The sequence below is a fragment of the Eurytemora carolleeae genome, unplaced genomic scaffold (genome assembly GCF_000591075.1).
Source record: "Eurytemora carolleeae unplaced genomic scaffold, Eaff_2.0 scaffold2007, whole genome shotgun sequence".
NCBI classification, from domain to species: domain Eukaryota; kingdom Metazoa; phylum Arthropoda; class Copepoda; order Calanoida; family Temoridae; genus Eurytemora; species Eurytemora carolleeae.
In genome coordinates, this window is record NW_019398653.1 from 1 (window position 1) to 22130 (window position 22130).

A 22130-nucleotide genomic window follows, 5' to 3' on the forward strand; every position below is an offset into this window, starting at 1 on the left:
ACGAGAAAGGAACGATTTATCTGAAGGCCCTCGTTCTAGAACGGAACGGAACGATTTCAAAAAAGTCGGAACATGCCCAGCTCTACTCTAGATATTTAGATATTTAATTATATTTTTTACATTCAAGTTATTTGCGTTTACAAAAGCTCCAGAAATAAATATGAGAAATCTAACATTGTTTCGAATTTTTTTTGAATCATTTAAATGTTATAAAACTGGAATAATTTATAAATTAAAAGTTAAAAGTGATTTTATAATGAATAAAATAGTGTTGGACATTTACTTTTGTTCGTTTTATATCTTCCTCAGTTTTAAAATTTAGCAAAGAACGTAAAAAAAACTACTTGTTTAAAATAAACAGTTTTGAAATTTGTAGAGCTTTTCAAAATGTTGTGGATCCTTTTAAAGTTTAAAAACCTGAAGGGTCTTGAAAAATGAATGAAATATTCCAAGAAACATGACAGTAGCAAAATGACTTGAACATTGTCTTTGATTTTTAATATAATTTTCTTGATTTTTTGGTCAACCTAATTTTAGAAGTAAAATTCTAGAGAAATTAAAAATTCTCCATTCCTGGTGTAGTCTGCCTTTATTATGTTTTCAATATTACCCGAGATATAAAAATTTCGTTCAAATTTCGACAATTTTTTTTTTCTTTAACAAAATTGAAATCTGAACGAAATTCTTAATATCTCCGGAAATATTGAAAGTACAAAAAAGGCAGACCACATTTTGGAAACACCAGGATTAGGAGAAGGTTGTGAATCATGCAAGAATCATGCATGTTAAAGTAGGTTGACAACTGAATGTCACAATAAAAGTCGTCTTGCTAATGTCAGGTTTGGTGGGACACCCTGTAGCTTGAAAAGCATTACCTTTTGGTTTTTATCAAGTTTGAGAAGGTACTTGGACAGATGTTCAGGGGATTTAAAATCCTGAAAAAATTAGAATTTCATATTTCTGTTCAATTATTCTAATTCCAATTTAACTGTTATACAATATTTAGTGGACTTGATTTCTTAATTTTTTTGAAATTCCATTTTTATTGCAAAAATAAGTTATTTTGCTGAAAATGGGTTAAAATCTGAAATATTTATTATTTTTGAAATTACATCGTTTTTTGTTGCAAAATTCAGTTATATTACAAAAAATGGGTTAAAATCTGAAATATTTATTATTTTTGATATTCCATTTTTATTGCAAAAATAAGTTATTTTGGAGAAAATATATTAAATATGAAAATTAATTATTTTTGAAATTATGCATTGTTTTTTTGTTGCAAATTTCAGTTATATTACAAAAAATGGGTTAAAATCTGAAATATTTATTATTTTTGAAATTACATTGTTTTTTGTTGCAAAATTCAGTTATATTACAAAAAATGGGTTAAAATCTGAAATATTTATTATTTTTGAAATTACTTTGTTTTTTGTTGCAAATTTCAGTTATATTATATCAAAAATGGGTTAAAATCTGAAATATTTATTATTTTTGAAATTACATTGTTTTTTGTTGCAAAATTCAGTTATATTACAAAAAATGGGTTAAAATCTGAAATATTTATTGTTATACCTGAACATTTATGAAGGAATGTGGTGGTGCCAAATCAGTATAGTTTGCAGATCCTGGAAAAAATTACGATGCATTGAAAATCAGCGTTTTTGCATATTTATTATTTATACATTAAATGTTGAATATATTAGAAAATTTTCCACCCAATTACCTAAGACAACTGGTACCAGATTCTGAGCTAAATATAACATTTGAATGATAGCTTCAGTGAGAATCAGAGGACTAAGACTTTTAGAATTAAGACATGACTTTACATAATCCATTGAACAAAAGACACAGCTATTGTGATGTGGAAACAGACTTTTTTATTCCAAAAACAAATATTTTTAACAGTGTTTTTACAATTTTTTTTTATAATTTTCAGAAAATAAAATGGTACGAAATTATTTACTATGCTAAAAACCAATCAAAAATAGAATCTTAGTATTCTTGGTTGTTATTTTGAAATGATCATTAATGAGAAACAAACTATATCCATTTAAAAAGCAATAATTCAAATGTATTTCCTAAAATTTGCGAGAACTTCNCTTCAGTTTTCAACGCATTCAAAGATGCTTTCAAAGCATGTTTTCTAACGACAAATATTTCTCCATGTTGGCAACTTATCATCCGCCCCACTTTCTGTCCGACCTATAGCTATATACAAAAAGCTAATACATTGTCCTGTTTTTAGGCCGGACATCTTGGAATCTGAGCTTAGCTCCCGGTCCAATGGAACTATCCCATCTAAGTTTAGCTCAGGGTTTGTATGAGAACTGAGAATGTATCCCTATTTTGAGCTATTGAGCTCACACTGATTATAGTTTTTTTTTATTTTCAAATGCGTATGATTGAAAATCCCCTAAAACGAGAAAAATGCATCCAAAAATATCCTGATTTTAGGTTTCCTAACTTTTCGACCACATAATTTGAAATCTAAATTCTCAAAATATATAAATCTACTTTTTTAATTTATACTATCTTTTCCACTTTCCCAGATCATCACCGAATCAGATCCTTTAAAAATACAATTAATAAAACTTTAAATGTTAAAAATAAATCCGACCTAATAGTAAAACTGCAATAGTTTTTCACAGGTTTGAGAATTTGTAACATTTAGAAAAACAAATTCAGCAGTTCTAATTTCATCTAAATAATTTGATACATATTGTCTGTGAGATGGTTTTATAATAATGTAAATGCCAAAAACCACAACGCAGGATTTGGATGTTGAAAGGCAGGGTAAATGGCAAATATGCACTCTCTAGACCCTACTTCTTCTAGACCCGCCACCAGTCACCATGGCGCCTTTTTTCCACCACCTGGTGGCAAAAAATGGCAACTTATCATTCCTTTGTTTGGAATGAATTCATTTCCATTGAACAAATCATTAATTTTGATTACTATAAAAAGATGGTTTGAAAAACTTTAAAATCTTAAGAATGAGAAAAGATTGAACAGATTTTATTTATCATTATTTTAACTTGTTTTTTTTACATCAACATATTTTTCTCGTTGAGATTGTGTCTTACAATGAGATACAACCCATGCAACTAGCTTTCTGTCATCTTTACTTCTTGAACTAGTTGCTTTCTTAACAGATCTTTTTCCACCAGATTTCATTTCCCCATACGGGAAAAAATATCAGAATCTTGTCAGTAAGTCATTGTTAAATTAAAAAATGACCTATACCTAAACAAAAATTTGTTTTAAAAAATGGCCATTTGACTCCAGTTGACAACAAAAAAACTGAGTTTTTGCCACAGTCTCAAATATTTCAATCCCTATATCTTTGCAATCTGATAGTGTAAACCTTTTAGATTTCAAACTTAGATTATTTGATTTAGCAGAATTCATAGTTTGAAATATCAAAGGTCTACAACATTGGGTTGCAGCGATATAGGGATTAAAAACACAGAAAAAAGGGAAACAAAGATTTTGAATATTTCTCTTGATCAACGATGACATGACATAATATTCAGGGCAAAATTCAGCGTGTACGAAATTTGTTGTAATTTAGGTCTTTACTAAATTCTGGAAAAACTAAAATTTGATATTTTTCTTAAATGCGTTTTTTTAAAGTTGTATTCTGGAACCATACAGAATGAGGGAAAATAGGGGTCAAGGCATATGTTTGCTCAAATCCATAAACACATTTTTTTAATGTTTGCAGATTACTGGCTCCACCAGGGTTATTAGTTTTTGAAAACAATTTTAAAGAAAATTTTAAAGATATCAAAAACTTTGATTCCACCCATTCACCCTTCCAAGCCTTCTTATTATTGAATTAAGCTAAATTTACCTTTCTTCATATCCGTTAATTGCCGCATGAATGGGGCACTCAAGACTGAAGAATACGTAAAACTGTTTTGGATTTCTTTTTTTTAGAACCTTAATAATAATGTTGGTTACTTTCCAAAAAAAATATATCCTAAAAAAATATTTCCAATATCANAAATATATTATCGAAAAAATTATTAATTATGTTTCTCTGACCAATAAATCCTGTTTTTTTGTATTATTATTATCACGATATTTGAACCTTCTGAATTCACCACATTACAAGTGTTCTTTAATCTTTAAACTCTTTCTGGAAATAAATATTTCCAAAATAAATATTTCCAAAATAAATATTTCCAAAATAAATATTGCCAATATAGATATTTCCAAAATAAATATTGCTAAAATAAATATTTCTAAAATAAATATTCCCAAAATAAATATTTTTAAAATCCGGCAATAGAATTAAAGCCAACATAAAAAAATTAAAAATACAAGTTGATATTAATGTATAGTAACTACTGTGGCTGCAGCATCCCAAAATTGCAAAATCTTTGGCAGAATCCATAAATGTCCCATCAGTAGGAACAAGAAAAACTTAAACTAATGCTACCATTTCTTTTAGATTAAAAAAGAATAGTTTTTGATTTACATCTTGTCATAAGACAGATATTTATAAGATACCATAGATTTAAAATCTTTTTAAATGTTGTACAAAATGTATTAGTGCTATGAATCTATATTTATATATATATAAATCCAAACAAATTAAGATTTTAGAATTTTATTTGCTTATATTATATCCTCCATTGTTAAAAACATAATTTTGCTCTACATCGGATCAACATAAAGCCACTTTCAGACAGACAAAAAATTTAGCCAGGTCCAAAACTGATTGCAGCAGTTTTTTGGGATAGAATTCTTTTTTGCACTTTTTTCTTTGCTTTAAATTTGTAGCTTTTCTTTTTACAAAACAACTAATTACTTTGTACCAGACTCTTTAAAAATTTTGATGAGACCCTTTACCAGGCACATTTCAAATAAAGTGTCAAAATTCTTTGCAGTAATTTAATATTGAAATAATCCTATTTTCGCTGATTTCTGGTGATTTTATGGTGGATATTTGTTAAATTTCCTAAAATCCTACTTTACCTCTACACCACCAGTGTGAAATATTATCATATCAAAATCTTCGATAGCTGGCAGTAACAACCTTTCAGAAGGGACTGTTAGCTTAATTTAAAGTAACCCTCCATGCATGAATATGGCAATACCCGATTCACAACGATACACTTAATGAATAATCAGAATTAAACCCTTATAAACAAAGACAAATATCTTCCACCATATTGATTACTTAATTGAAGGGTCACTTAATACTCACGATCCCTTTAACAGATAAACAAATAAAAGTTGTTGCAGTTAACTTAAATTGGGTGTTCATCAACTTTTCTAGAAGAAAATACAGTTTATTTGAGAAAAATTCTACCTATTGTTAGTTATGAAACAATTGTTTACTGAACTATTGTTAACAATAAAAGGACTTTTTCCAAATCCGTAACCAAAGTTGTCAGAATTCCAAAACTGAAAAAAACATAAAAATATTGTTGCTTTTAAGGGAGTGACTAGGATAGGTATGGCAGCTGAATTGAGAGTGTTTAAAGGGAGTGACTAGTATAGGTATGGCAGCTGAATTGAGAGTGTTTAAAGGGAGTGACTAGTATAGGTATGGTAGCNTTGCAGTTAACTTAAATTGGGTGTTCATCAACTTTTCTAGAAGAAAATACAGTTTATTTGAGAAAAATTCTACCTATTGTTAGTTATGAAACAATTATTTACTGAACAATTGTTAACAATAAAAGGACTTTTTCCAAATCTGTAACCAAAGTTGTCAGAATTCCAAAACTGAAAAAAACATAAAAATATTGTTGCTTTTAAGGGAGTGACTAGTATAGGTATGGCAGCTGAATTGAGAGTGTTTAAAGGGAGTGACTATAGTATAGGTATGGTAGCTGAATTGAGAGTGTTTAAAGGGAGTGACTGGTATAGGTATGGTAGCTGAATTGAGAGTGTTTGGCAAATAGCGAGAGCGCAAATTCGCTCTTCATTAAGCACTTGGATGGTCCATTTTGGAGAATAGATTTTTGAAATCATTAAATAACAGGAAGAAAAAATTATCTTATAATCTAATTTGTAGTCTAGGAACATATTTCTTAAACGAAACTGGTGATGAAATCAATGGTAAAATAAATTATTTCTTCATCATATTGAATTATTTCTTCTTTCTAAATATCTTTCCAATTCCTGAATAAAATGACCTATTTTTGATACTAAGAGTCAATTTTACTATCTAAGACAATAAATTATGTTTAAAGGATAATTTTTGTTTTTCAATCGGGTCAGTAAGTAATTTCAAAAATTGATTTGAACATTATTATCATTATTGAAAACAAGGTTGAGAGGGAACCATTGTTAATTTTTTCAAGGAGGTTTATTGTTGACAGTCACTTTCATTAAGATTATGCTCCTACCTGATTATAGTAGAGAATATATTTAGGTTTCTGGAATACTGAAAATATTTAGGATTTAGAAATTCAAAGCTTCCAGGTCACTATTTTTGCTATTTAAAGCTAAAGATGGTCATCGCTTTTTAATGCACAAACAAAAATTTTGAGAATGAATGATATATTTAGTAAAAAACGAACGATGAACAAACGACTTGGATCGTTCAGAGAAATGAATAAACGACCTTTTTCTTAAACGATCAAAAAAAGCCATTTGAAATTGTTTGAACGATCTTAGTTTTTGTGAACGATTGAAAAAAAGTAGGTCGTTCACTAAAGATGAACGTACAAAATGAAAAAACCAAAACACTCCCATCTCTAATAATAAATAAATCTTCATGTACAAAAGTTGATAAGTTGATTTGATCTTTATTAAAATTGTAATCTTAAATGATTAAAAATTAATGAATAAAATGACCTATTTTTGATACTAAGAGTCAATTTTACTATCTAAAACAATAAATTATGTTTAAAGGATAATTTTTGTTTTTCAATCGGGTCAGTAAGTGATTTTTAAAAATTTATTTAAACATTATTATCATTATTGAAAACAAGGTTGAGTGGCAACCATTGTTAATTTTTTCTCTTTCATTAAGATTATGCTCCTACCTGATTATAGTAGAGAATATATTTAGGTTTCTGGAATACTGAAAATATTTAGGATTTAGAAATTCTAAGCTTCCAGGTCACTATTTTTGCTATTTAAAGCTAGAGATGGTCATCGCTTTTTTATGAACAAACAAAAATTTTGAGATTGAATAAAATATTTAGTAAAAAACAAACAATGAACGAACGACTTGGATCGTTCAGAGAAGTGAATAAACGACCTTTTTCTTAAACGATCAAAAAAAGCCATTTGAAATTGTTCGAACGATCTTAGTTTTTTTGAACGATTGAAAAAAAGTAGGTCGTTCACTAACGATGAACAAACAAAATGAAAAAACCAAAACGCTCCCATCTCTAATAATAAATAAATCTTCATGTAAAAAAGTTGATAAGTTGATTTGATCTTTATTAAAATTGTAATCTTAAATGATTAAAAATTAAAAATGGGGCATACTGCAGATTCACAGAGTTACCCTTGAAACCTTAATCTTATCAACCATGTGAAAGACAGTGTAGTTTTTCCAGTAAACGTAGATAATTAGTTAACAAAAACAAAAACGTCAATATCTAATTTATACTTGATCAGACCAGGTTGAAGGAAACCGTTGTGAATTGAACATGTCACTCTATCAATGGAGTATCACTTAAAATTACGTTTACTTTCCTTTAGCTTTACCTGCGACCTTTTTTCTTTTCTTTTGTAAAATTGAGCTTTAAGGAATTTAAAAATTAAAATTTTCTATCTTAAATCTTGAAAATATTTTCCTGGTTTTTTATTTTTGCTTGTAAATTGAAATGGGAAGTTTATCAACACAAAACGAATCCTAAATATATTTCCATGATCAACTAAAAATCAGATCTTTAATTTAAATTTATCAAATCCATAAAGAATCTTGAATATTTATAATGATCAATTGAAAATCAGATATTTCGTTGAAAATTGTCATATTTGAAAACATTATGTATTTTCTGCTGTATGCAGATAAACTAAAGGAAAGCCCATAAAACCTTGGAAAGACGACCTTTAAGCAATCTCTTGTAAATTTGATGTTGTTATAAAGCAAATTGTTTAAACAGAGTATCTTAAAAATTCAACAATCATTAATTGAAACTGATTTGTAAACCAAAGTGAATAAATACTAAAGTGGAACAGACTAAGGCAACGACGACAGGTTGGGCCATAAGGTTTTNCATTGATTGAAACGGATTTGTAAACACTAAACAATTACTTGGTTTAATGTTTATTGGACTTTGTGATTTGTAAAATTGCAACTTGAGTTTAAAGTGTTCGCGAAAAATGAAAGGGTATATAGGCTTAGGTCAAAACATGTTCGATGGTGATTGCTACTGATCTTACTTCTATCTGTTGCGTCTATAAGGAGAAAATTGTTAAAAACGACTCATACCGAGCGCGAAGATCGCAGCGTTCACACAAATTCGGAAAGTTGTAATATTCAACTCTAAGCGTAAAAAAATCAATTTGATTTCAAACAAATTATTCAGATATATCAAGTACAACCTATAATCATCAATTATTTTTCAACGCATTTGTATATAGTTGATACTTCATAATATTTTGTATTTGTATTTTATATATACAATGCACTTAAAACGAAGATTTTTTGTCTGCATAGGTGTCTCTGCCAAGTGGTATCATGAAGAAACATCGAGAGCAGAGACACCTGAGCCGGCGATTTAAAAAATTCAAGAAAATACGACTCGGGTCTAAGCTGTTTTTGAGCCTTATTTACAGCTCGAGCTTTCGAATTTAAGTTGCATCTGTTTTTCAACAGAATTTAGTTCATAAAACCGGTTTAATGTTGTATTTGGCGGATTTTCATAGTTGGAATTGGTGCATTCCGGGTTTTGATGAGAATAAGACCCAACATTGAGCCTTATTATTCACTAAAACCAACCAAGGTTGGTTTTATTTTCATTGGGCTTAACTCCTTAAGTCGAGCCTAAGATCTCGCAGCTGTCAATCACGTAACACAAGCTCCACAAGCTGTCGTCAGAGTTGGGACTAAGATTGGGTCTTAAAGCTGCGTTTAAGGAATTAAGACTCGAGCCGAAGCTTTTAAATCGTGGGCTCTGGATAAAGACGACTTCAACTGCAATTTTCCAGTGTAAACCAGAGATAAGAGAATTACAGAGATCGATTATCAGATAAAATCAAGTATCAAGTGAGTAAACCCGAATTCATGAATGTTATGTTGCATGTTTAAAATTGGAGTATTTTTTTTTAAGTTGTAAAACTTAACCCCTGAATGGGTATTATGTTCAAGAAGTGGCCATGAGATGGCAGTCTAAAAACCTATCGTAAAAACGTAGCATGTCGTGTCGGGTCAACTTAGGCCTTCGTAGCCCACCCTGTGAAAGGAGATAAGCAGTCTGTGTAGTCTGTGGTGTAAACAGACCTAATTCGATAAGTTAGAGATTTAATAAGTGTCTAATATAACTATTTGCTTTGTAATAACATCAAATACACTTAAGTGTTGCTATGATGTCGTCTTCCTATTCCATTGTTTTCTATAGCTATCACTGTAGATATGAACATAGTTTGTTATTTAGTTTATTACACACCTTTTTCTTTATATACTGTTTCAACCTGACTTACCAAAAACCAGAAAATTAAGTATGAATATAATGCTCATTCCAGTTTTCATGTTTTTGTGTATCTAAAAAATATAAAATAATTGGAATAAAAGGTTTTTAAAATTTGATTAACTTAATTAATTAATTAATTAATTAATTCAATTTTTTAACATAATTCATTGAAATATCATATCTCTATGACATTGGGTAGCAAAAAAAACATTAATAATCACTTTTTTAAATTGTTGTTGTAAATCTAGACATAGGTGGTTACTGGATACACACAAAACTATTCAATCAAAACTCAAAATTTAAAAAAATTATTTTTGATAAAGATTTTAGACATTTAGTTGAAAATAAAAGCAATGTAAACTTACATGTAAATGTGATTTATCCAAAACCTAACACTTAAAGTGATGTAACAGAAATAAAAACATTGCATCCCTTCTATGAGTAAAATAGTATTGATAGATATTCTCATGATGCAAAAATACCAATGCTCGATTTACAAAAGTAGCCTTAAAGCCTTAATCCAATGAAAAGTTTGGCAGATAATTTACTAACTCAACAATTGTTTATTTTTGCTTCTTATAAATACCGTTGGAAACGGGGGTAGCTATCTTTGCATGGAAAGTCACTTCAAATTACGGTTACAGTCCGTTTATCGTTAAACTCAGCAGACATTTATAGTGTTGGACACGGCACGGGCAACGCCGAGTACCCAAGCTAGTAATTTTAATTATGGTTCAATCTAGCATTGGTCTGCTAAAGGTTGTTTCGGTCTGCAAGAGGTTGTTTTCAAGTATTTTCAAATTTAATGTTGCTTATTTCAGTTTTAATCTTCAATCAACTGGAAAATATTAAAGGCAGTTAAATTGTTTCCAAGGTTTAAAAACATTCTGTTGTTCTAAAAAAAACTCTGATATTTTAGCTTTAAAGCATTGAGCAATAAGAAAAATAATGGGTGGGGGATAATTGCATAGCTTAGAAAATGAGAGAGGGGGGGGGTTAATTGGATAAAGGGATATTATGGGACTTTAGACATAATTTTGAAATAATTTTTTCAAAATCCTCCAAATTGCATAGATAAAGGAATTACCCCCCCCCCTGGGAATCTCAGTGTAATTAGTATCACCCACTCCCTTGAATCCTAGGGTAATCCCCCCATCTCTCTCCCGTCCTAGGAGATGTCAACGTTTTGCTTTTTTCTAATCTACGATAGTGTTCATCAAAAGTAAATACATTTAAAACGTTACGTTGCACAGTATGACATTTTATGGCATAGACCAAGATTACGTAATGAATTGTTTGCACTTGAAAAAAGTAAGCTTCGTTACGCTTTTGCATTCCCTGTTTTAAAAAGACTTTCCAAACGTTGCTTTCGTAATATAATCACACTTTTTTAACGTTTCACTTTCATGCAAGGTAAATGTTTTCAGAGATCCTAGGAGATGTCAACGTTTTGCTTTTTTCTAATCTACGATAGCGTTCATCAAAAGTATAAACATTTAAAACGTTACATTGCACAGTATGACATTTTATGGCATAGACCAAGATTACGTAATGAATTGTCTGCACTTGAAAAAAGTAAGCTCCGTTACGCTTTTGCATTCCCTGTTTTAAAAAAACTTTACAAACGTTGCTTTCGTAATATAATCACACTTTTTTAACGTTTCACTTTCATGCAAGGTAAATGTTTTCAGAGACCTTACATTACACTTTCACTTGGTTTGAAAAGTAAAAGGTGACAAACGTTTTGCTTAAATAAAACATCATTGGGGCGTTTCTGCACGTTGCAATGAATTTCAATGCAAAGAACTTTTTTTTGTTAACGTTACGTTTTATCTTAAATTTTCCAATATAAACTCGTTTAATTATGATTAGAAATTTTACTAAAATGCAACTTTTCTTATGTTACGATTTATCAAAATGTTATTGTGGTAACCTTTATTTGTTAAACTATTTTACAACTGACAATCAAAACTGTTTATTCGATTTGTTTCTAAGAAAGATATGAAAAAACATTTCTATATGCTACTTTGTATTAAAATGTTCAGGCCTTAAAGTTTCTAACGTTACACTTCATTAAAAATAATATTGTTTCTAAATGAAAGCATTACAAGATTTATTTTCAAAATAATTGCATTTTTACTTTTATATTTTTTATCCTAAAACATGAACCATGCAAAAAAAATTGAGTGTCATTAATTTTCTTTTTTACTCACCTTGTATGCTGCTCTTGTATTTGTTAACCTTATTAAAGAAGATGTAGAAGAATGCAGCTATTTAAAGCAGTTAATTAAAATTATTATTATTTTTAAAAAATTTTAAAAGTAGTTTTTAGCCTTAGACTTTCAACTCAATTGGCGAGCCTTACAGTGACCTTCCATTTATAGAGCGGCATGTCCAGCTTACATTTGCAAGCTAGTAAAACGCTGGTATTTTTAAATCATCAATCAGATAAAGGTATAAAGGGTCGAGATGGCTCTTTTTAAATGGATAAATTTCATTGTTTTCTATTCCATTCTAAAGTTTAATAAAAATCTATTGATGAACAAAACATAACGCGATTATTTTCCAAATGTATCTACATTTCTAAATTTTCAACCTAAAAGTTATAATTTCAAATAGTCAAATAAATAATGAAACACAGCAATTGTTTAGTGTACACAGAGTCAGACCTGTTACACTTAATTAAAGTTGATTTTTTAAACTTTCAATCAAGGTATTTTACTTTTACTCTTTTACCATGTGAAATATATATGACATTTCTATATATATTATTAATTCAAATATTTAAATCCTTAAATATATATATATACATATACATAACTTGAGAACCCAGATTTTTCTGCAGTTTTTCCAATAAATGTCAACTCACTTAACCAGGATAAGAACATTCATATGGTTCTACTAAGATCCTTAATCAAAATTTGAGGCAAATCGGTTCATAAGTCATGGTTGGACATTTAAACAAACAGAGATTACTACTTTATATATATATAGAAACACTATGATTGGGTTAAACTATTGACATCTATTTTAACATATTATATTAAATTATCAATCTTAGAAAATAGAGATCCTGTATTTTAGAACACACCATCTTAAAAGGAACTGAATTCCTAAAACTCTTATCGTTTAATCCCTGTCTTTGCAACCTGATGGTGTAAATCTTTGATGTTTTAGAATAGGCATTGGGTTTAAAGAAAATTAGAAAATTAGAACTTGTTAATCATTTCCTAACATGGAATTCTGAAGATGTAAATGTGTTTTTATCATTGTTCTAATAAATTCGTTATCAAACCCAAAATTAGCTTTGTAAAAAAACATTTTTTTTTTCTGTTTTTGCAATAATTTGTAAACATCTAAAATAACACTTTTTTTGTACATATTCAATTTGTCATGTAAATTTAGATAAATAACAAATAACAAAATAAGAACTGTTGATTTGATTTGAAAAGATGTTACATTTTTACGTCTTTTTTGAGTGAAATCTAAAATGTAACATTTCGTACTCTATTCCTTTTTTCATTTTATTCAAAACTACCAACAAGAGGTATTGAATCCATTTTATTTTTAGAAAAGACAATATTTTATACCAAATAATCAAATAAGGTATAATAGAATGAAAATACTTCTGAATCAATTACATTGAACTGATACAGAGGCATGTCCATCATGTTGATACTGAAGAGGTTCTTCTCTCCATTCTTCTCCATTCAGCGTCTCCAGGCTGTCTTCACCTCCCAAGCCTCCAAAGACTACCAAGCTGCTGTCCAACACTTCCATTGTGAGGAAGTATCTCCCCCTGGTTAGCGTAGGGCCACTCCTCCAGATGTTTGTAACCAGTGACAGGACTTCTACAACATCTAGTTTTTCAAAACCATCAGCGCTTCCTCCAGCTGTCCATATTTCGTCCTTAAACAAGCTGCATCCCAGTCCAAATCTTAACAAAGAAAGTTCAAATGTCATTTTATTGTATTTTTATATTTATAATGTAATTATCAAAAATATTAAATTGCACTCAGAAAGCAATGGTTAAAGTGAATAATCAAATAAATACTTTGTTAAGTACACAGTTCATTATGAAGACCCTATAAGTAAGTGTGTCAAAAAATATTAGAAAAAAACATGAAAAAAAATCATATTTCAGTCTTCATATATCTTTAGATAGTTTACCTTGCCGTTGGCATGGATGGGAGCTTTGAAATGAAACCCTCTTCAATGCTGTAGATTTCTACTAAAGAAGATGGGGAGGGGAAGTCTTCATCCTGTCCTCCAATCAATATTACCTCAAGTTCACTAGAATATAAAATATATAAAAATATGCTGCCAGAGAGGCCCAATTTAAAGAATTCGAACTGCATCGCTCAACTGGCAATAACTGGTTACAATTGAGCGCCAGCTCGAATCTCAAAACACTGATTTTAATTTCAAGTGGACAAATCATGTTTGAACTGCATTTCATATTTTGATTTTAATTTCAAGTGGAACAAATAATGTTAATGAACCACATCTCATATTTGAACTGATTCTAAATAATAAAACAAGACATTTATAAACATGTTCCCTGTAGCCAGCCAAGCAGCTAAACCAAATGGGCTGAAATTTTTTGTGGACACTCATGGGTGGCCGGGGGGTGTTATAGGCTAAAAAAAGCCAACATTTTTTTTTCAATTTTTTTTCGATACATGCCTGTGGAAAAAAAATAGTTTTTTATATATGCACTTGCCATGATTATTACTAATAAAGTGTATACCTGATAGGAACAGCACAGTGCATTTCTCTGTCAGATGTCAATCTATAGCTTTGGATCTCCCAGGAGGTTCCATCAAATACCTCCACAGAAACAGTTCTCCTATTAAACAAATACTAATTTAGTGTATACAATATAAAAAGATGAAGGGATGTGGTTTCATAAGCAACATAGGTCTATAAATATTAGTATTCCAGTTTGTGAGAATATTATTTAAATAGTTTAATAATAATAACTTAAGTTAAAGGCTCCATTGACTTAAATCTAGATAATTAATAAAAAAAGTAAAGTTTTTGAAATAAAGTAAAACATACCCTTTGAATTATATCCTCCAGTTGCAAGTAATTTGTCCCCTTGAGTAGTCAGTGTAAAGAATTCTCTTTCTACATTCATACTTTCAAACTCTATCCAATCCAAACCCTCATTCTTGAAGCAGTTACTAAACAAAAGCATTTAATTTCAACTCTCCCTTACTGAATTTTGGTTTTTGTTAATAATTCAATTATATTTTGTTATTTGTATGATTTGTTAGTTTTTACTAGTTTATTATATTTTACCTGAGATATTCTACATATAAAGGTATGCAATATTTAGAAGTTTAAAACAGTTTATTTACATTACAATTGTTCAACTCCATCTCTCCCTCACTATCTAATTTTAATAGTAAAGTATGAACATGATATAAACATTAATGACAAATAGTAAGTGTGTACAAATACTTCGTTGATGAAATCCCCAGAACTAGCTGAGAATGAAACTATAGAACCAAAAACTCAAAACACAAAAAATAAACCTGATGATAAGAAGAAGAAAAAAGAACCCCTTGATGCGGATTATCCTGGAAGGTTATAAATAAAGTAGCCCCAAAAACAGGTTCTTCAGGTGGAGAAGTCTACATAATAGGTCCCCCAGGTAAAGTAGCTCTAAGAGTAGGTTCCTTAGAAAAAGGTTCCATTGATGATGGAGTCTACTTTGTAGGATTCACAAAATCAGCAGCTTTCAGAGCAGGTTCACAGAAAAAGGAACCCTCAGACCTGGTTTATACCAATGTAGCCCATCTATATCAGCCTCCTCCAAGCCAGATTAGAGGAGTATGCAGTCCTCTGAAAACAGCAGCCTAATCTCAAACACACTCAACAGTCCTTACAGTTATTCTCAATATCTCAAATCCCTGAACTGGACTGATCAGACTCTTTGCCTACATTTCACTACCTCTTTTTCCATAGATCCAACAAACCTTCCTTTAATAAAGGTATACACAATTGTAATATTATAACTTCCTTCCTTAACACCTAAATTTCTAAAACATAAGACCTAAATGTTAAAAATTGTCCAATTGATAATATTAACCGTCTTTTGGAGATGTTAAGTTAGTTCTTTCATTTGTTTTAAATGGGAACTCTTAAATAGTGTAAACCCACCAAGGATATTGTTTACTGAATCCTAGTTCATTCAACCCAAGCCAAGTCTTATCGTCAGTTGAGGGCTGGAAACGAATAACAATAATTTAAACCCATTACTTTGCATCTGTTACCAACGGGGGGAAGGAATTCTCCACAGAGCCGAGATTTGAACCCTAGTGACCCTTATCTAGAGAGCACGGATAACGGTGCTTTCGTCGGCAGAGAAAGCAAACTGAACATCCATTTTGTGCCCCCGAAGAGGGTTAGTCTTGATGAAGGATCAGAGGAGAAGGGTCGATAAAATCTCCAGTAGCTCCAGGAGGAGAATTATCTTCATCTATGATTCCAGGATTAAATTCGGTTGATCCTCAGTTTTGTATTTTAATAATAATGTAAAATAAATGTCTGTACAAAGTTAGTGCTTTAATCGATTCAACCTGGCTTGTTATATTGAGTTTCTCTTTGTAAAGTTTCCTTTATTGAGTCCTTTATACGTGAGTTTCTTACCAAGTTTATAATAGTATAAGATATAGATCGGTTTAAACTGTAAAATATCTATAAATGTAATATAATTAAACTGTGTGTATAAACTTCCAAGATGCATACCACTCTTCCATCCCCCACAGTAAACAATTTGTCCATTTAGAACTGCAGCTCCTACAATATATCAATATTATTGCTTGTCAGTTTGTTTGTTTGTGTCTAAAAAAGGTCAAAATGGCTGAACTGACCAGACCCAAATTTGGACAGCAACTCCTGACCCCAGAGAGGGTTTATGAATGATTAAAGATAAAAAGTTTTAATAAAAAAGTCAACATTTTTAGCAATTAAAGCAGGCAGCTCAGAGAGCAATACAGAATAGCTCAAATCTTAGTATATCTATGGTTTATACATTTTGTTTGTCTGTTTGTTTGTTTGTATCTTATAAACATTCAACATATCCTAAAAGTTGTGCAGTACACATACAGACTATATAAGGCAAAACAAGGCTGGCAGTACACCAAATGAATCATTCCCTTTTATTGAAATGGAAGTGTCACATGACCCCAGGAAGGTTTTGAACAGGAAAATTACAAAGTTTTGCCTGGAAAAATTATGATATTTATTATTTTTGAAAATGCACCAATTTAAACAGAAAATTCACAAACATTTTTGTTCATTCTGTAGAATGATGAATAAGAGTGATTTGAAAAGTAACTGTGAAAAGCTAAATTTGTTACTGGAAAAGATGGGAGTAGTTAGAGAATCGAAGATATTATGATAATATCATAAAAGGAAATAAAATATTTACAATATTTTTAATATACACATCTATAGTTTGGTGACCTAGGATTATTTAGCAGGTTAATAAAGGCTTCCTGTTTTGTTAAGTGTTATTAAATATTTTTTGCTTATTTTAATCTTTGCTAGAATTTTGCACTCAAGATATGACAAGAATTTCCAAGAAAGGGGGCTGGTTCCTAGAAGGGGCTGGTTCATTTTGTGTACAGTCCTGTTTTCCCTGGTAAAATTTTAGTGTACTGTATAGTGTACAGCACGCTTTAGCTGGTCACGTACCTCTGACCCTTCAGTAAAAGTAAATTCAACCTAAAGTCTAAAGCTTTATTTACCCAATGTCCGGACGATGCAGTACAAACTGGGACCGGAAAGGTTGATCCGGCTCGTCAAATGTACTACGGCTGCCCGTGTTTTTAGATGTCTAGAAATGAACCGGACTTAATAGTTATATGTTCTTTTACCTGGGCCTGATACAATACCGATATCTCCTATTGCCACATCACAGGGATAAGATTCACTTTTTCCACCTAGATATATATAATTTAATGGCTTTGAATATTAATTATTGATGCTTCTGTCAAAAACTTACCATAGCCACCTCCTAGAAGTACAGCAGCTATTTCTGCAAAAACAGATCCCTAGAATACATATTAATATAAATACAATTACAATAAAAAACCTAACTTTAGATTACAAATAAAACAATATGAAAGGCTGTAAAAATAATTATTGAGTAAAATCATTTTCACAATTTCTATAGATAAAGAATACTGTTATACAATTGATATAAAAAATCTTAAGATTTACCTTGCTACAGGAGGCCAGATATCCAGCAAAAAGAACAGATACAATCGAAGGAGTCATACCTTAAAGATACAAAATTGCTAGTTAACAAAATTAAGTAGATGGTTTACAAATGGCTTTTCTGTTTATAAACTTTGTCTTCATCTATAATTTGCATTGAAAAGTTAAAGATAAATCATTAAATATATTACCTTATATTAAGTTTAGATATAAAGTTTTAAACACTATAAAGCACAAATAAATTAATATACTTATTCAATCTTTTATACCGCTTAAACCTGAGATAATGCTTGAAAGCAAACATAGACTTTGAACTCTAGAAAAACATAAAATATTATTTACATTTTAAAGAAATCAGTAACATCCACCTTCTCACTCATCCACACACATAATCATTTACAGGATGTTACTTCCGTAGAGGTTATTGTTTTATACAGTGGGAGTCTATTATATCAATACAATGAAGACGACTTTTTATTCAAGTTTTGATTGTTAACAAGCTTTTTTTTCAAATTACAAGTTTACAAGTAATCAAAGAGATTTTTTTCATTGACAGCTTCTCTTGACTTCTATGTTAATGTGGATCCATGCTGTTTAACAGCTTTCTATAAATCAAAATTGACATCGAAAGTCGTCTTCATTGTATTGATAAAATCGCCTACCACTGCATTGCAGAACAGAAAAAATGGTCTGGAAAATAAAATCTCTAAACAATAGGAATTTTTTCCATTTTGAAAATTTTGAACTTTTTTCTAAAGAACATTGTCATAGAACATGGCGGTTATGTGCTCCCACCAAAGAGAATAGAATATATATTAGAGTGGAATTTAGAAGGGGGGGTCAAATTGACCCCCACCCAGCATATCCTGGTTTTCAAGTACCCCAGCAGAGATAGGGTTAAAGCTGTCAAATAAATTTTATAAAATGAATTGGGTGAATAAAAAACATCATTTGATTTATAGTTATATTATTATTATAAAAAATATTTGTCTCACTGTTTTTATTTTTTCAGTGTTTTTAATACTTGGCTGCAGGGACGGATGGAGGGGGGCGCATTGGAACAAATACAAGGGTTACCCACAAAGGACGAGACTGTAAACATGAGCTGAAACTCCTTCAACATGATGATTCCAAGATTGAATTAATTGCCTTTTGTCTGTTTTATGGCTTGTTTAAGTATTTGAAATAGAAAGAAATAAGTTTACTGTTGCTAGGAATCATGAATCTAAGGAAAGTGGTCTCTGATATCTCATCCTTTGAGGGTAACCCTGTACTAACCCTAGACCTTTTAGTATAACAAGGCTTTCAGGGCGCTTCGCTCCCATCTTCTAGTTCAATTGTGAACATTTTCTCTTTGTATACATTGTAAAAAAAAAGTTCGCGGATTTCATAAAAAAAATTTGGGATTTTCAAAATTTAATGAAAATCGAATTTTGTTGGAGGCTAATTTTTGAAATTTTGATCATCGAAAACCTTCCCTTTGAGTCTTTGGAACAAGATCAAGTATTTAAACCACAATATCTTTAGAACTCGATGTTGTTAACTTTTGATATTTCAAACTCAGATTACTTGATCTAACAGAATTCATAGTTTGAAATATCTAAGGTATGCAACATTTGGTTCCAAAGATAAAGTGATAAGAAAATCTCGAGTTTGAGGCAAAGACTCAATTCCTTTGGGCCCGATCAGTTCAGCTATTGTTTATTGGACACAAACAAACAAACAGATAGACAAGCAAAGTATATTTATAGAATAGGATATAATTTAGTATAATATCGAATAATTCCATAACTTTTGGTCGAATATTGTTCAACCAGAGTTAAATAATTTTCAAAATGGTTTTTATCCTTTATTATTGGTGGAGATACAACAATTCAACCAAGAAAGACCAAAAGCATTAAAATTGTTATTAAAGTAAAACCTTTTAAAAAATGAAAATCCGTATTAAAGCTTGATATTCAAGGGATGATAGTTCTCTACCTTTGTGCTCAGTTAGCTGTACTGTACACTTACACTTGTTTACTAATATTCTTCTTCTCAAAAACTTTATTAAACAAACAGAAATTTATAAATTTATAAAATTAGAAAGCATGGCTTGTTCGCCCTATATATATTTTCGGATAACATAACAAACGTGATGATTAGATATTCCATGAAAGAAGAACGACAGATAAAACTTGTAAGAAAATTTTGGATTTATAAATTTACAAAGTGTCTTGGTCGCCTTATATATTTATAGCTAAGATAGCGAACTTGATGACTATATATCCAATGAACGAAAAACGAGAGAAAAAACTTTAAAAAATCAGCCAAAATTTAGGATATGGGCATATATGCATAGAGCCAAAATGCATTTATGATACGTTTTCAGAATTGGTTTTTTAAATTATTAAATAACAACGACAAAAAATGTAAAAAAGTTCTACAGTAAAAAACAGACGTCATTTTTCGTTGTCCTTATTTAATAATTTTAAAAAAACTAATTCTGAAAACGTATCCACCCCTAAAGTAGGAGTTTTGAACGTCGAATTTGCGCTCAAACTCAGGATTTACAGATCTTTAAAAAGTTTAATATGTCTCAAATGAATCTGAAAGAAGTTTTCCACAACACTGCATACTCAGTTCAACTACCTTACATAACCGGTCACTCCCTTTAAAGCAATTTCCATAAACAAAATTGGTGATTATTTTTTAAATTTAAAAGTTGAATGTTTAAAAATGACAAATTTTCAAATAGGAAAATTATTTGAAAATCAGAATCTTCAATTCAAAAGTTTTCTTCAACTTAATGTTTTGAAAATAAAATCTAAAATTAATATTAAAAGAAAACCAAATTATGAATTAGGCTGGTTTCATAATTGACCACTGATCATTTCACATTGACTCAATGCCTTTCACTTCACAAACGATGATTTTCCGTTATAACTATAAATCAAATGATGTTTTATATTCACCTAATTCATTTTATAAAGTTAATTTGACAACTTTAAAAAATTCGAAATTGAAATGGATAGTCAAGGGAACATACTGTATTAATGTACTCTACTGCATATAATTTGTGAAAATTTAAATGAATTGTACACTTTGAACTCCCTTTCAGGCTGAAAGGGACTGACAAAATTCTACCGAGGTATTGTCTAAATTCCACTCTTATATATATTCTATTCTCTTTGGCCAGAATCAACTTAAAATAAACGAAATATGCAGTACGCTCTCGGTATAGTTTATGGCCTATAAAATTAGTAAAGGATTAGCGTACATCATCACTCTATACACTATAACCTCGTTGATTAGGGTACATCATCACTTTATACACTATAACCTCGTTGTTGTTATTCCATACTTTCTCCAGCCCCCCCCCCTCCCAACACAACACATTCCTTTTTTCGTCATATGGATTTTTATTGTAAACTTAAAGTTGAAAGCTGACGTTTGTTTGTCTTAATTGATAAGAACCTGGGTCAATAAATGTACAATATCTTTAAACCAAAGAGAATAGAATATATATTAGAGTAGAATTTACTAGAAAAAAGTGTAAAACGGCCATTTTATTGTACTGTTTCCATACTGCAGGCGTACTTCACATATTTGCGCTATATAACCTTTTGGGCCCTGGAACATCATTTTATAAAAAATCTAAAATTAATATTAAAAGAAAACCAAATTATGAAATAGGCTGGTTTCATAATTGACCAAGGATCATTTCACATAGGCTGAAAGGGACTGACAAAATTCATACCGAGGGATTGTCTCAATTCCACTCTACAGGGTACAGAGTATATAATTACATATTTATCCTTATTGTACAAAATAATAAGCTATGTTTTATTCCCAAGAAGGATGAGACCATAGATTAATTAACAATACAGATAGAACACTTGATGTCGTCTTATTAAGATTTAGAGTTTTTTGTTCAACAACCTTGAGGCAGAAGCCCAAAGAAGTTACGCGCATGCTCTCTATCTGTCTCGGAACTCCTTACGGTAATTGTAAACGAAAACCCTTTAATCTTGAAAAGACTACATCTAATGTTCTATCTGTATTGTTAATTAATCTATGACACTAATCTCGTTCCCGAAACTCCTCACCCAATGAGATGGACATTGTTTTTGTGAACGAAAGAAATTTTTACGAACAAACAAAATTTTTGTGAACAATGGTGTTGTTCAAATAAAAAACGAATGATGGACTACAAACTTGGATCGTTCAAAGAAATGAAAAATGATATTTTCCAACAAACTTTTTTTAAAATACAAAAAAACCAAATGTGTCCAAATAACATTTTTTCTG

General features: G+C 30.2%; 2 protein-coding genes and 1 long non-coding RNA gene across 5 annotated transcripts; all 3 read right to left on the minus strand.

Moving 5' to 3' along the window:
• Nucleotides 1–868: 868 nt before the first annotated feature.
• LOC111717567 (uncharacterized) lies at nucleotides 869–1801 on the minus strand. The gene is made up of 3 exons (XR_002768815.1): nucleotides 1724–1801; nucleotides 1573–1625; nucleotides 869–935 (listed from the first exon to the last, which is right to left on the minus strand). It is a non-coding gene; the product is annotated as an uncharacterized LOC111717567 (long non-coding RNA).
• Nucleotides 1802–2105: 304 nt separating this feature from the next.
• Nucleotides 2106–10362, minus strand: LOC111717569 (alpha-(1,3)-fucosyltransferase C). Of its 3 annotated transcripts, XM_023493069.1 has the most exons (8): nucleotides 9974–10362; nucleotides 9619–9679; nucleotides 7005–7042; nucleotides 5642–5736; nucleotides 4984–5044; nucleotides 3854–3942; nucleotides 3049–3243; nucleotides 2106–2568 (listed from the first exon to the last, which is right to left on the minus strand). In XM_023493069.1, the coding sequence occupies exons 2-7, from the start codon at nucleotides 9665–9667 to the stop codon at nucleotides 3207–3209; spliced, it is 369 nt and encodes a 122-aa protein (XP_023348837.1). In that variant the 5' UTR covers nucleotides 9668–9679; nucleotides 9974–10362; the 3' UTR covers nucleotides 2106–2568; nucleotides 3049–3206. The 3 variants fall into 3 exon arrangements, 1 of the variants encoding a protein (XP_023348837.1); XR_002768816.1 differs by lacking the exons at nucleotides 7005–7042; nucleotides 9619–9679; nucleotides 9974–10362 and adding an exon at nucleotides 6363–6438; XR_002768817.1 differs by lacking the exons at nucleotides 5642–5736; nucleotides 7005–7042; nucleotides 9619–9679; nucleotides 9974–10362 and adding an exon at nucleotides 5321–5547.
• A 2788-nt stretch (nucleotides 10363–13150) lies between these two features.
• Nucleotides 13151–18071, minus strand: LOC111717568 (uncharacterized). Its single transcript, XM_023493067.1, has 10 exons — nucleotides 18032–18071; nucleotides 17844–17902; nucleotides 17626–17674; nucleotides 17498–17563; nucleotides 16365–16415; nucleotides 14913–14922; nucleotides 14670–14794; nucleotides 14359–14457; nucleotides 13779–13901; nucleotides 13151–13545 (listed from the first exon to the last, which is right to left on the minus strand). The coding sequence occupies exons 2-8, from the start codon at nucleotides 17898–17900 to the stop codon at nucleotides 14396–14398; spliced, it is 420 nt and encodes a 139-aa protein (XP_023348835.1). The 5' UTR covers nucleotides 17901–17902; nucleotides 18032–18071; the 3' UTR covers nucleotides 13151–13545; nucleotides 13779–13901; nucleotides 14359–14395.
• Between the last annotated feature and the right edge of the window lie 4059 nt (nucleotides 18072–22130).

What these genes read in the sequence shown, in the direction of transcription:
- LOC111717569 (XM_023493069.1), bottom strand. Translation starts at nt 9,667, where the DNA reads ATGAAAACTGGAATGAGCATTATATTCATACTTAATTTTCTGGTTTTT. An exon ending in ATATTCTCTACTATAATCAG is followed by an intron (nt 5,737 to 7,004) that starts GTAGGAGCATAA and finishes TGTTTTTTTCAG; the next exon opens with TTTTGGAATTCTGACAACTT. An exon ending in TTCACACTGGTGGTGTAGAG is followed by an intron (nt 3,943 to 4,983) that starts GTAAAGTAGGAT and finishes ATTATTATTAAG; the next exon opens with GTTCTAAAAAAAAGAAATCC.
- LOC111717568 (XM_023493067.1), bottom strand. Translation starts at nt 17,900, where the DNA reads ATGACTCCTTCGATTGTATCTGTTCTTTTTGCTGGATATCTGGCCTCC. An exon ending in ATCTGGCCTCCTGTAGCAAG is followed by an intron (nt 17,675 to 17,843) that starts GTAAATCTTAAG and finishes TATGTATTCTAG; the next exon opens with GGATCTGTTTTTGCAGAAAT. An exon ending in ACTTCTAGGAGGTGGCTATG is followed by an intron (nt 17,564 to 17,625) that starts GTAAGTTTTTGA and finishes ATATATATCTAG; the next exon opens with GTGGAAAAAGTGAATCTTAT.